Source organism: Calliphora vicina, chromosome 1, assembly GCF_958450345.1.
Source record: "Calliphora vicina chromosome 1, idCalVici1.1, whole genome shotgun sequence".
In the NCBI taxonomy this organism is placed as follows: Eukaryota; Metazoa; Arthropoda; class Insecta; order Diptera; family Calliphoridae; genus Calliphora; species Calliphora vicina.
This window is the reverse complement of record NC_088780.1, coordinates 22,129,614-22,144,739: the sequence shown is the minus strand read 5'-3', so window position 1 is coordinate 22,144,739 and position 15,126 is coordinate 22,129,614. Positions and strand designations below refer to the sequence as shown.

Genomic DNA, 15,126 nt, shown 5'->3' with positions numbered 1-15,126 from the left:
AGTGTCACTAAAAATCAATTAGACAAAAGTTGGAGGGCTTTGCACACTGAAATACAATTACAGATATGTATTTTTGAAATTTCAATAAAATTGCAAAAAATATTTATATTTGCTTTGAAATTTGTACAAAAAAATTTTTGCTTTCCAATTTTAAGATTCCAGAAAAAGTAAAACTTTGCAATTTAAATTCTCCTTGCTTAAATAAATAATTTCACATAATTTCAGTGGTATTCCTATAAAATATTGAACAACAGGATATTTATTTTTGTGCCTTATACCTTCACAGTTGAAAATTACAAGAAGTCAAAACTCACTAATAAGACAACAAGAAAAATTACCCAATTATTATTAAAACAACTAAAACTGTGCATTAGAACTTACTTGGGCTCCTAGGGCGTATGAATTTCATTAAATATTACTCATACCACCTGGTGTTTCTTATCATTATCATCGGCTAGAGAGAAAAACCACAAACTATGTACGAAAAGAGCATCTAATAGAATTCATTTAAATACTTTTAGTTCATAACTTCCCTATATTCTTCTGCTACTCCATCTCAAATCGATAATTAATGCATCTAATTACGAGTACATTTTGTGTTATTAAGTACTTCTAATGAATTATGAATTATATTAGCATGAGCGACTTAAGCGAGTATATTTATGTACAAATCAATATGTAGTTATATTTAAAACAAACTAAATGAAAAACTAAACAAAGAAAATCTCTAAATAAAAATAAACTAAACAATTGTTTAACAAAAGAAATGAAAACAGACACACACACAAGACATGCTCCCACTAATGGAACAATTTTCTAGAAGAAAATCTTTAAGAAACAATAAAACTAAACAAACCCAATCTTTAGTTTAATAATTATAATTATTAATATTATTTGTTTTTGTTTTATTTCTTTTCTTTATTTTGTTATTTGAAACAACAAAAGAAAAATCTAAAAAGTTTAAGAACAACAGCACTTACTTGCTTTTTACCTAAAAAATCATCAATCATTAATGCTAAAAAAAAGCTTTGCTATAAAAGTTTTCATCCAACAACTTTTACGTGTGTAAAGGTTTTTTGTTTTTGTTTTTTAACTTTTAAATTTTCAATATTTTTTTGTTCATAATTATGATTTGAAAATCTTTTTAACTTAATGCGCTCTAATAATTTGTTTTTTTTTTGATAATTTCGTTCTATACACAGAGTTATTTTTATAATAATAAGAAAGAACAAAGAAACATAAAGAAAATCTTTTGTTTTTGAAAATCGTTACAAACTGATAATTAAGAATTAAGTTTGAAAGAAAATTTTGGTGGTAGTGGTATACAAAAAAAAAAAACAGAAAAAGAAGAAATCATTTAGAAATTAAAATAAATTATATATGAAATTTGTTTAATAAAAGTGATAACTACGAATATCTACTACTTTTTGCATGAATTAGTAGTTACGACTAGTTTTTTTTTTAAGCGGTCACAGTGATGTTAAGGAACTTTTTGTATCATAACAATTTAAGATATTCTAACTTTCTCTAATAGTATTAAATATCCTTGACATACATAGCTGTAGCTGTGTATGTTAACTGTAGCTTAAATTCATTAAAGTTATGCATCTCAGACATGAACTCCTTAACTGTAAGATAAAGCTGCAGCTATAATATTGTAAGATACGTTTGTACATCATTTTGAAATAGGACCAGTAGTTTAGAATATATATAGACTTCTTGTCACTTTTGTCCGATCGAACCCACTGTGCGATGGTCTCAAAGCCAACATAAATCAGGTGATTGATCAAATTTAGTCAGCTCTATGTTGCACTTAATGGGGGAACCAAAAAATAGTGAAAATAGATATATAACTTCTAAACAGTTAGCCCGATTTTAATATAAGTGTCCATGAGTATAAAGGAGTTACAGTTGAGTTTAAGTTTAGAATTTGGACTTTAAACACCAAATTCCTTAGTACTACCGTAAAACATGGCGGTGGGTCTTTCATGGTGTGGGTATGGGCTGTATGTCAGCTGCAGGACCTGTATTCATTGCAATTACAATGAACAGCAGACTATTTAAAAATTTTAAAGGACAATCTGAAAGTAAGTGCTGAAAAAATAGGTGTTACACATGGGTCGTTCAGAAAGACAATGACCCAAAGCACACCGCAATAATTGTTAAGGAGTGACTATTGTATAAGTGCCTAAGCTGTTATATTCACCTACGCAATCTCCAGGTATTAATCCAATAGAGTTCATGTCGGAAATTTTAGACCGGAATATTGGAAAACGAAGCATTTCATCTAAGGACAAACTCCGAACCCACTTTAAAGGAAATTATTAAAGACATACCTGAATATCTTGGAAACTCTATGAAATGGCAAATAGAGGCAGTATTTAAGCTATATGGGGACCAACATATTAATAATATATTTCTATCTATCATTAAAATATTTAGCTTCATAGATGAAAATGCGTGCTGTATACTAAATTTTGACTTTGACTGTATAAGTAATCTACTAGAAAACTACAACAACTATAGACATTAAGAGAATTTCTTCCTGTTTTTGGTTTTTGGAACTTTGTTATGGGTTTAAAAAACGTCCATTGTATTATTTTGCAATACATTCAAAAGTTTTTGCTCTACAGAAAAATTAGCTCAAATAAGGAGTGAAAATTTTTCCAAAAAAAGACAGCCATTATTTTTATTTACGCAAAAACCTTCAAAAAAATTATGATACCCGAAAAACAAATGAAGTGATCTGGTCTCCAAACGAACTCTAATATATATGCCCCAATATATTCTTAAATATTTTGATAAGATATATATATATTATATATTAAAGTATAGAAAATTGTGTCCTCTTTTCAAAAATGTATTAAATTGTTATGAATTAAAATATACAGAGAAGATATTTAATAAAAATAAGGAATCAACATTTCAACCGATTTTTTTTTTTTGAAAATTTAAATTTTTTAAATCCAATAAAATGTTTGTTTTTGTGAATCTTTTTTAATTAAATTATAATTTAAAATTTAAAAAAAATTCTAATAACAAGGAATATCAACATTCCCAAAAATGTTATTATTTCAATTTTTGGTACCGTCCATACCAAGGTGAAGGCGAAAATTCCCTTTGCAAAACATTTAAGAAATTTTTAGTAGATCTCTCTAGTGTCAAAATGATATGGTCACTCACATTTTAAACTGCGTCAAAATGATAATGTCAGGGTAATAAATATCTCAGAATCTAATCATTGTTAATTTTATCATATTTTTGTTTTTATAGTACTTAATTTGAAACAAAATCGGAAAATTATATACAATTCGAAAAATTTCCAGAATGGCTTCCCACATTGCATGAAATGCTAATAAAATTATAATGGATTTGGGTTTAAATACATCTAAAAGTTCAGTTTTAATATCTATTAAGGCACAGCCCCACATTATTCGATCGTAATGAAAGAAAAATCCATGATAGAATTCGAATTATAAGACGTTTGGAATTTACGAAAAAACATATGTCGAGTAACTGGTAACAATTTTACTAATTTTTTAATTTAAAAAATTATTTTTTAGTTTGAGGATTATTTTTTCAGACGAACAAAAACATTTGGCATAATTTTTAATTTATCATATACCCGAGGTACCACACTTTTGGGACCTTGAGGTTACGGCCTCTTTGGTGTTTAAATTCAAAATTCTAATCTTTAACTCAACTACACCTCCTCTATCGTAGGCCATTAGAATGCAAGAGAATTTCATCGATACCTCACATGCAGCCTATATTATTCCATTTCAACCAGCCCTTATTGGATAACTTAAACTCAACTACACCTCCTCTATCATAGGACGTTCGAATATAAAATTTGAAGCCAAAAAAAATTCAGAAAGATAGATTCCACAAACCTTTTGAGTAATATCAACCGTTTTCGAGTTATAGTGTAATTATTTTTCTCTTTTCCAAATGATTTAAACTCTGACATACAGCGATGTAGTATGCCTACATGTAATTTTGTAATGGGATTAATTTTGTAATTATCAACACAATTTGATTAAACCTGGTAACAAGAAAACACAACCTTAGTGATCAAAGTAAGAATCAGAAAAGGTGGGATTATTTATTATTATTTATTTTATAAGTGGTTATTGAAACGTGATAAAAGATTTGTGGTCTTGATGTCATTTTTACAAAAAAGTGATCATTTTCTCAGGCTCATATCTTGCAAACAGTTAGGAATTTTTATTTAATCTCTGAGGCAGCGTTGTAGCCCTTGTCATAAAGAACAAAAATTGTGAACATATAAAATCAAAACAATTTCATCCTCAAGATCAAAATCGCAAAAAACTTATGAGCCTGAGATAATGATCACTTTTTTGCAAAAATGATAAACTGGGAGACACGGGTCTTTTTTTTTGTATAACTGTAAAAAGACTTTCTTATGCTGAAGTTAGCAGGGCACAACCAATGAAATAATATAGTATATGATCACAGCAATAATTTAAACATGATTAAATATTATTAAACAATATTATGGTCACTTTTATTATGTATATGGTTGCGCCAACCATAATATGTTATAACTATATTTCACATGATTGTAACCATCATATCCAGGATTGTATTCACATTGTACATAGTAACAAATATATATACTTATATTTGTGGCCATCATTTTGGTGATAATGGATTATACCATATTATGTTGATCTCTGAATATGGTTATCATAATCTGAGAGCAATATATTATGATATAATGTTTCATCATAGACATGTTTACCACAAACATATACTTAATTACTACAATCAGAATATGATTGCTGCAAGTATGTGAATTAATATTGTTTAATATCCTCTAATCATGTTAATCTGATTGCGGTGATCATGTACAACTACAGTTTTTCTCTTGGTTTTGTTTAAGAAAGTTATGAATATTAAATTTTGTTGATACTCAAAATAAACTCAAATTAATTCCAATAAAAATCCTTAATACTTCACTGTGACCGCATAATATTATAAAATAAATCCTAAAATTCCATTGTATTTGAGAAATTCTATTTAATAAAAACAAAGCGACTATTTATAAAAAGAAACTAAATCTGATTTCTGAATAAACAATATTGCCTTAAAAAGCTACTTAAAGCAACTATTTTATGAAACTATTTTAAAACGTACATTTAAAAGTACTAAATTTTTCATAACTACAATAAATTTAGTATCAATTTTTGAATTAAATATTCAATTGAAATCCTTATTTAGTTCTTAACAGCTGCATTCACAACGATTTTGATAAAAAAAAACGTTGAATATATAAATAAGTTAATAAGAAAATTACAGCTATTGGTACGTTTTGTTTAAACGAGTATTAAAAATTAATTAAATTTTGTTAGTTTTTTTTTTTTTGCTTTAGAAACCAAAAAAAGTGTACTTTAAGTATTTCTTTCAAGTTTTTTGTTTTTTTTTTTTGTAAAAAAAAGCGACAAAACTAAATGGAATATTTTGTCGCACCTTCTTTTTGATTTGTTGTACGTTTTTTATGAACGGTTGGCATCGCAGCCGTACATCGATCATTGAGCGGATGGTGCTGTTGACCCCTAATCGCACCTAATGATATTGATTTTTTCGGTTGTTGTTGCTGTTCTTTGGCTGTTGTTTTTTGTACGTTTGACCCAGTTTGATCTCTTATTCTACGAACATTGGGCCAAACGAATTGCAAACGATACTCTGTGCTCAATTTTGAGATGGTCTTTTTGAATAAGCCATTATTCGACTCACCCGCCTGCAAAGAAAATACAATAAAAAAACACAAAAAACAAATAATAATAAACAAATTTCAAATAAAGATATATACCCAAAAATGAATTTGAAAAAAAAAGAATTAGAAAAAGGAAAGTTTTGTTATAAAACGTTTTGAGTTTATGTTAAAATCATCAATATCATCAACATCCGGGACGTTTAAGGTAGAGAGGTAGAAGATAATGTGCAGTAGTTACAAATGTAGTTGGTTGTGGTTGTTGTAGTTGATCCACGATTTAATTGGTTTAATTTAAAGAAAAGAAAGAGAAAGAGAGACAGACAAAATACAAGTATTTTTTGATAAATTTATAGATTAATTTAAACTAATTTATTTTTTTTATTTATTTAATTAAATTATTTAATAAAATTGTTTATATATTTATGTATAGTAATAATTATATGCATTATACATTATTTATAATACACTTTAGTTACTTAAATTTTAAATGATAAATTTTCCAAAAATAAAAAAAGTGCTTAAAATTCAAAAATTACCAAACAAATTCATATAAAGTTAGTTGTAATCATCATACACTTGAAAAAAAATCAAATAAAACATGCTACAAATACTTTTAAAGAAGTTAGAAATTATTGTAATGCAAATAAACTGAATGTTTTAATTAAAATATACAAATTATAAAGACTTATGATTAGGAAAGGTCTTATTTCTTAACTTGAATTTTAAAAACTAAAATGACGCAATTTGCTTAAAATTTATAATGAAAGAGATTCATTGCAATAACACAAAAGGAGCTACTAAAGAAGAAATTTTAAACACACATTCCTTAATTGAAAATGTATTTCATGTCTTTATAAATTTTTAAACTGGAAGAAATGATTGCCTAGGACTTGCCAAAATATAAAATATCACCTGAAAAACTATTTTGCATACATTTTGGAAAATACATGCTGAATTACTTAACTCTGATCCCACCCTTGTGTGAAAAACCACACTAAATTCATATTTTTTATAAATTTTTAAAAATATTTGTTAGCTATTATTGTTTAGCACGGAAAACGTATTAATTTATTCAAAAATATTTTTGGATTTCGAGATATCTAAAAAGTTACGTTGATTATCTTCTTGTGTGGTTTTCCACACATATGTAGTTTATATGTATTTCGCACTAGCAACTCATTAGACGGTGATATGAGTGTTAATTTGGTAAGTGTTTTTTGCTGTTGCACAGTAATTGTTCAATATTCTTGGAAAAATATGATTTATCAAAGCCAACGTAATAAGATCCCATTTCTAATAGATATTTCTGACATAAATTGTCTTTTCCAGAAGTTATATTATTAGGGTTGTAAAGATTAGGATTCAGTCCACAATATTAAAAACTCGTAAACTATTTCGTGATATAATTTCTTAAGACCACGAAATGAATTCACCTAAGAATCAGATCCGAGTATTTCCATTGGCTTATGTTGTTATTTCTTATACCAGACCACCATATTCCGCTGGTTTTACACATTTAATTATAGTTGTCGTTTGCCTCAGGACGATTTTTGTGTTTGTCAAATTCACCGATACATCGAAGGATATCCGTTACTCCGAATCACCAACCAACTGAAGCCATAACCTTTACAGCAAACCTCAACATCAGACTCTGTATGTTTACGGTATCGTTTACGGTATCTGGTAAACATACCGGCGGTATACATAAAATAGATAGGTTGGAAGAAAAGCTAACATTAGACTTAATTAAAACTTTGCAAGAGTGTGATTCGGTTCGAAATAGAAGATCCCCAAACGAAAAACTTTAGATGACCGAAGTGTGATTTAAGAAGATTTTTAAAGAGAGACATTCTACTGGGAGAACTGTTATGAGAATCTCGGAATAAACAGCAAAGCAATATACATATGTTGCTAAAGAATGATCTTGAAGGCTTGTCCACGAATAATTCTAAAGTGTCAAACAAGTATCGTGTTTTCCAATAAAAGCAAATCAATGTTGAAATGGAATAGTACAAGCTGTTTATGAGATATTAACGAAATTCCTTTTTTATTTGAATGGCAAATGAATGGCAAGGAATATGACATAGTTCTGATGTCTGCTGTGGCTTTGTTCGGTGTCTCGGATCCGAGAGGTTTAATATTCAATGAATCTGCCGTATAGCTGGGTCAAATTACACGATCTTGGAGACCTCCGCTAGGGATAACCACTACACATTCTCTGTATAACACAAAGGGACCTACTGTTTGGACCCCAGTGAGCTGCTCTCTTTCCTTTATCTACCATGCGGCTATTAACCTAAAATTCGCTGTGAAGCTCCAGCGATCGCCTTGTCAACATTATTTTCAAAGAAATAATTCCACTGGAACAAAATCCCCGCCGAACAGCAATCATGTAACGTGATATGATTATTTGGCACTAATGATCGAATAATAAATAGCAGATTTGCTAACCTCAAACTGTCAACATCAATTCGCCATTATTTTAAAACAAATACAATATGTTTGCTAGAGAAATGAACACGGATTTCTCAAGGTTAATTAAAAAAAATATATGCAATTCGAAAGGCCATAGTTTCTTTTTTCTAAATCCGCGGAGAAACTTACTCTGGAATATGCACACTTTGAGTATAACTTGGATGATCCCAACACTGAATAAACAAAGATCATCCTGAAGGCTCAATGTTCATGTATAAAAGAAGTAGCAATTTGAGGCTTTCGGACAAATTTTTCAATAGTAAAACTGTTATATACTATATTTTCTATAGAAAAAACTGTTATACACTTAATTTTCTGTAGAAAAAACTGTTATACACAAAGTTTTCTATAGAAAAATGTATAATACACAAATTTGTCTATAGAAAAAACTGTTATACACAATTTTTTGTATAGAAAAAATATTATACAGAACTTTTTTTTATAGAAAAACTGATATACACAAAATTTTCTATATAAAATACTGTTATACACAAATTATTCTTTAGAAAAAAATGTTATACAGAAAGTTTTCGATTAATAATAAATTTATACAGAATTTTTTCTATAGAAAAACTTTTATTAAAGAATTAAAAACTAATATACACAAAATGTTCTTTAGAAGAAACAGTTATACACAATATTTTCTATAAGACTATTTTTTTTATAGCAATACCTGGTATATATACAGTTTTTTTTAAAAAAAAACTGTTATACAAAAATTTTTCTTTACAAAAACTGTTATACTGAATATTTTCTGTAGAAAAAACTGTCATACACGATTTTTTCTTTAAAAAACAAATTTATCTATAGAAAAAACTTTTATATACTAAATTTTCTATAGGAAAACCAGCAATTTATCTATAGGAAGACATGACTTTGGAAGACTTCTTATACCAATTTATAGGCAGATAAACTATTTTCACCTATTCTCAAACTTTAAATGGGTAAAAACCTCACCATTATGGTAACAAGGTTGTGGATGTAATAGAATATGCTGTGGGCCACATTTATTAAGCAGAATTGGCGCTGTAGGATGAACCAAACATAAGCGACATTTTCTAATTTTTTTTATTGCAGAAATTTAAATTTTATGGACCGACTGATGTTTTAGCCTTCTCAGAATATCAAAATTGTTAATAACTTCAAAAATATAGGGGGTAAGATTTTATCGTAAGTTAATGTTTACATTTTACAGTAAACGAATTTTATGGTAAGCGACACACAGTGGTATAGAAAAAAAAGAGGGAAATAAATCTGTAACTTCTAAATAATTAGATTGGTTTGAATTAAATTTAACATGCGCAAAGAAGAAGTGTTGTCGAGTTTAAATTTTGAACGTCGACATCATGGACCCACAAGGGGCGCGACCAAGGGTCCTCAAATTAGGACACCTCGGGTATGTTACATTTTCAAAACGATCATATTTCTTCGTTTGAGTTCCGATTTCAAAAAAAGTTACATATATGGAATCTTCTCATAGAGCACTACAAAAAACCTCCTCGTAGCTTAGGAAATATTCGTATTAAAAAATTAAATTTTCAACATTTTTACCCACCCTACTCCAGTCTTTTGATAACAACGTATCCAAATATTTCCCGACTTTCTTAAATTTTCCTTTATTGTACTAACAACACATGTATATGTCAAAGAAGAAAAAAGAATTGTTTAAAAATAATGACTAAGTCCAAAGTTATATGCATTTGGATTTATAAAAATTTAAAAAGGCGATTTTTCGCTAATTTTTTGGGAAAAAAGAACTTTTTCTTTTTAAGTTATCGCAAAAAATTTCTATGAGGCTGTATAAGGAATTTATACTTTCTGAAAGCTAAGTTTTCATAAAATATTTTAAATGAAAAAAAATATAAAAATTGTTGTTAACGAGGGGACCGGGTCCATTTAAAAACACCTATTTTTTATGTAAAATTAAATTTTAGGGCAAAAATTCTCAAATCGCATATTCGATATCAAAATATAGGTGGCCCAATATGTTTCTAATTAATTTGTAAAGGGTTCCTATAACCCCTACCCTGGTATGTATATTATAGCCAAAAAACTAAAAATTCCCATTTTTGGAATTTTTCAACACTTTTTGGGAATTGCGGAATTGCTGATAATAAATTTCAAAATTCGTTTTTATTTTTCCATTTTGAATACAAAAATCTACATAACTGTGAAATTTCAATAAAAATTATTCATAAACAAAAATTTAATTTAAATTCGAAAAATTTGTATCTATGCAAAAATTCAATAAAAAATATATTTTGTCACATTTTTCAATAAAGTATTCCATGAATTTTTAATTGTCAAAATAAATATTTTTGAAAAATAGACAATTATCTTAAACGAAATTGTATTATATCGCATCATAAAATTTTTAATTCTATGTACAGTGCCGAACTTAAGTATTGGCACAGGATGCTCATTGTACTTTAAGGTCTATTTAGAGGCAGTATTGTAGAGATTTTTAATAAAAAAATATATTTACCAGATAGACTGTTGAATTTCCTATAAAATATAACCAACTTTATTTCAACAATTTAATACCACTATTTATTAATAACAAAACAACATAAAAAATACTTCATTTCAATGAACAAAATTATTGGCACACTTCATTAAAAGCTAAAAAAACATTTGATTTAGGAAGCAACATTGCAAAATTTAGTATATAGTTGCAAGTGATTTTTGCTTTATAACTGCCTCGAGTAGCTTAGGCAGGAATCCATCAACTTGTTTGTGATATCTGACCCAATACTTTGCCATTCTTCAACTAATTCCGTTTTCACTCGCTTATATAGCTCTTCCCACAGATGCTCCATTGGGTTGAGATCCGGAGATTGTGGAGGGTGTGGTAGGGCATGCGAAATATTGTATGAAAGCCACATACGTCCAGTATAGGCCGAATTTTTGGGGTCATTGTCATTTTGAAAAGTGAAAGAAAATGGTAAAATTAACTTTTCTGCACTTTTTCTGAGGTGTATCCATATATTTCACTTTGTCCATTATTTCGTCAATGAACACCAGCTCTCCAACCCCTGCAGCGGACATACAACCCCATACAATTACCTCTCCAGCACCATATTTTACTGTTGAAGCAATATTTTGTTTTTCCAGCTGTTTATTTGGTTTTCTCCATACCGTTTGACGGCCATCAGAGCGAAAATTATTAATTTTACGTAAATTCCTAAACGGAATATTCTAAACGCTTCTTTTGGTTCACAGATGAAATAAATGGTTTACGTCTAGCAATACGACAACTATAGTTTGTCTTCTGGAGCACTCTTCTGGCTATTGCTGCGTGAACTTCTTTCCCAAACTCTTCTTTAATCTCTGCAGCAACCTCTGTTAAAGATATTTTTGGTCATAACATGTCCTTTTTGATTATATGGCTGCATTTAAGCTCACTTAAGGATCTAGTACGACCTGTATGTTTAGCACTTTCAATTGTTAATTCTCCCTTAAAACGTTGCACGATACTCCGAATTGTAAAACGGCTCCTTTCCACAATCTCTACAATCTCAGCATACGATTTTCCTTGATTGCGCAAGTGAAAAATGATTTTGCGCTCAGATTCTGTTGTTTCCTTTTTTTTGTTAGCTATTTTCAGCAAAATTGATAATTATTGTGCAATTTTTTTACAAATTGACATTAACAGTTTTAGAAACGAAAACTGTTAAATAAAAGAAGATAAAATGGCATTTTCTATGAACAAAAAGTGGATAGATTGATAAAATTTGAAGAATCTGGTTAAGTGTGCCAATAGTTTTGTTCGACGGAAGTGGGGAATTTTTCGTCTATTTATTATTAGTAAATAATATTGCAAAATTTTAATAATAAAGTTGGTGGTATTTTGTAGGAAATTCATCAAACTATCTGATAAATATATTTTTTTATTAAAAATTTCAACAATATGGCCTTTAAATCGACCTTAAAGTACAATGAACATCCTGTGCCAATACTTAAGTTCGGCACTGTATAAATTTCAAAATAATCAAAAAAACCTTCTCCTGTAAAATTTGTGTTTTGTCGCTTACGATAATTTGGCGCTAAGGGCTCGATATTTTAAGGTTATGTATTACAATGAGCTAACTGGGATTTTAACCTAGAATTTGAAGAGTATGGAAAATTATATTTTCGAACTTCCCAGCATTAACTTGACAATAAAATATCAAAACTAATTTACCGATTATATGCAAATATTAACTGCACTTAATAAAGAAACAATTTATTTCAAGTGACAACCTCGATAAATGACACCAAATAATTTTGAATATTTGTTAGTATAGATCTTATCATAATGGTATTTAAAGCTTTAAGAAAAACGTATAATGTGTAAAAACTGCGTTATTTTGACTTAATTACAGTAACTAATAACACAGTGTAACAGCTAGAATAGGCTCGACTCTACTACCAAAGGGTAGTAAAACCCAATACTAAGTTTGGTAATTGTGGTAACCAATTCTTTTTTATGGGCTTCCAAAGATTCTAAAAATTAGTTGGCCCACAAAAAAGGTGTCATCAGTTTTTGGCCAACAGCTTATTCAGACATGCTGATACCGCTTCACTATATATGGCAATAATATAGCTGAGAGTCCACCAAACAAATTTTTGTTACATTTTTCTACTTCGTAAATATTCTTAGTTGAAAAATAGAAGTCCCTGTATGTTATTCTAAAAAATTGAAAAAAAAAAATTCTTTCTATATTTTTTTCAAAAACAGGACACAAAAAAGAAATTTTTTGGCAAAAACTGTAAAGAAAATTTACTTGATAGACTCTTAGCTATATTGTTGCCATATAAAGTGAAGCGGTCTCACCAAGTTTGAATTAGCTGTTGGTCAAAAACTCATGACACCTTATTTTAAGGGCCCACTGATTTTCAGAATCTTTGGAAGCCCATAAAAAAATTGGTAACCAAAATCGCCAAACTAAGTATAGGGTTTTACAACACTTTGTTAGTAGAGTCGAACCTATACTGTCATGACCGTGTAAATTTCTGCAAAATCATATTTTATTACAACTTTCTTATTAACACCAAGTTCAGTAAAAGAATATAGATAAAAGTACTGGGTATTAACTTATTTTCTCAAATGAATTTTTCTTCGAGTTCATTACAAATTTAAGTGTTTCATTAAAAACATAATAAATAATGAAAAACTACATTAACACTGAGACACTACATTTGTCTGTGTATCAAAATACCTGATAGAAATTCATATAATCTATAATAAATCATTTTCCTTACAATGCAACACAATACAAATTCCAATAGTTATTATTCCAACAAAACACTGATTAATACGATTTGAAAATAAAAAAAAAAAATAGAAAACAGCCAACCATCTCTATAAATAATTCGACTATAAATGACAACAACTATAATTTATATTATTGAAAATTGTAAAGTAATTGAGTTTAACACAAAACAGATACATTCATCATTATAGATACAATTCAAAGAACAGCTGAACGAACGTCTAACGGACTGTCTATCTGTCTGTCCGTCCGACTGCATTAAAAATGGAAAGAAAAAAATTACATGAATCGATGGTCTAGATGTAATGACAAACAGCATACACACATGTAATGTAACAAATGTAATGAATGTAATAGAAAATTGACACAAGAATTTCAAATTACAAAGAAGAATTACAAGTACCCACAGTACATAGACATAGAAACCTTGTCGAATACTCTACAACAATTGCAACAGCAACGACAACAACAACAATAATATGTTACAACAAATATAAAAGAAAAATAAAATTTCTATAAAACTCTTATACTGAGTATGATAACGCTTTAAATTTGTAATGAAAAAACGTATCGAAAGAAGACCAATAGGAAAATAAGAAGTAGTAGCAATACAGGGTAGTAGAAGAAAAATAGAACAGACAAAAAAATGCATTTTATATATCAATACATAATACAGATTGCTAGTCTAAGCTCAAAAATAAAGACATGAAAATTGTAACAAAAAAAAATAAAATAAGAAGAAAAACGTATAAGAAAATATAACAAGAACTTAAAAAAAAGAGTATAATAAAAAACACTTGAAAGTCATAAACCTCCTTATAATCTATAATCAACAAATATACAATGTATTGGACAAATGCTTATATATAAGAAAATATATGTATACATACAAATATGTATATACTTATATACATATGTAAGATAATCAATGAGTATATTTTTATGCATATAAATGTACATATTATACAACATAAAGATCAATGTTTGTAATAAAAGTAAAATAATGCAAGTGTAATAATATGCAAAAGAAATATTTATTGAACATATATTTTTTTATTAAATATTTTAACAGAATGATGAAAATAATAAGACGCTACAGTAAAAACTTTAATAAACCAGTTAGTTTCACATCGAAAATTTATTATTTATATAGTAGCTACGAAATAGCATTATCAATTTTAATTTAAAGGTCTGTAGAAACTTCTACTTATAAACAATGTTGATAACACGCTGTTATTAACAATGTTTATCTGTGAAATAGCTTTAAAATATCTAGGTGATCATTATGGAAATAGAACATTCGAGTTTTTCCATTAAATAATTCATGAAACTATTAGAATATGGCGCTGTGTATATAAATAAAAACAGTGAGTTGCAGAGGAGTCAGTATATCGTAGGCGCTGTTAGCTTTAACATCAACCGTATTACCAGTGTGTATTAAAAGAGAGTAACCATTTAAATTATTGTGTAAATTTGAATAAAGAATCCGGTTAATTTAACCCTCCGTGGTATAACCAGGTCTGTGCAGACCTTTTGCACATAAAAGTGTGTATAACATTATTGTTTTTCGTGTTAAAGACAAATCCTTTCATGACTTCCTGGAGCAACATTCACCGGGCACAATGAGAAAAAAATCAAACCGAGTATGGTTCTAGA

At 28.4% G+C, this 15,126-nt stretch overlaps 1 protein-coding gene across 8 annotated transcripts in view; it reads right to left on the bottom strand.

The window, feature by feature from the left end:
• The window catches only part of LOC135950094 (uncharacterized), a 140,674-nt gene that overhangs the window by 26,549 nt on the left and 98,999 nt on the right, over positions 1-15,126 (bottom strand). For all 8 annotated transcript variants that reach the window (XM_065499617.1, XM_065499633.1, XM_065499610.1 and 5 more), the window contains one exon: positions 5,494-5,764. In XM_065499617.1, the coding sequence (XP_065355689.1) occupies positions 5,494-5,764 (271 nt within the window). The remainder of the gene's footprint in view (positions 1-5,493; positions 5,765-15,126) is intronic.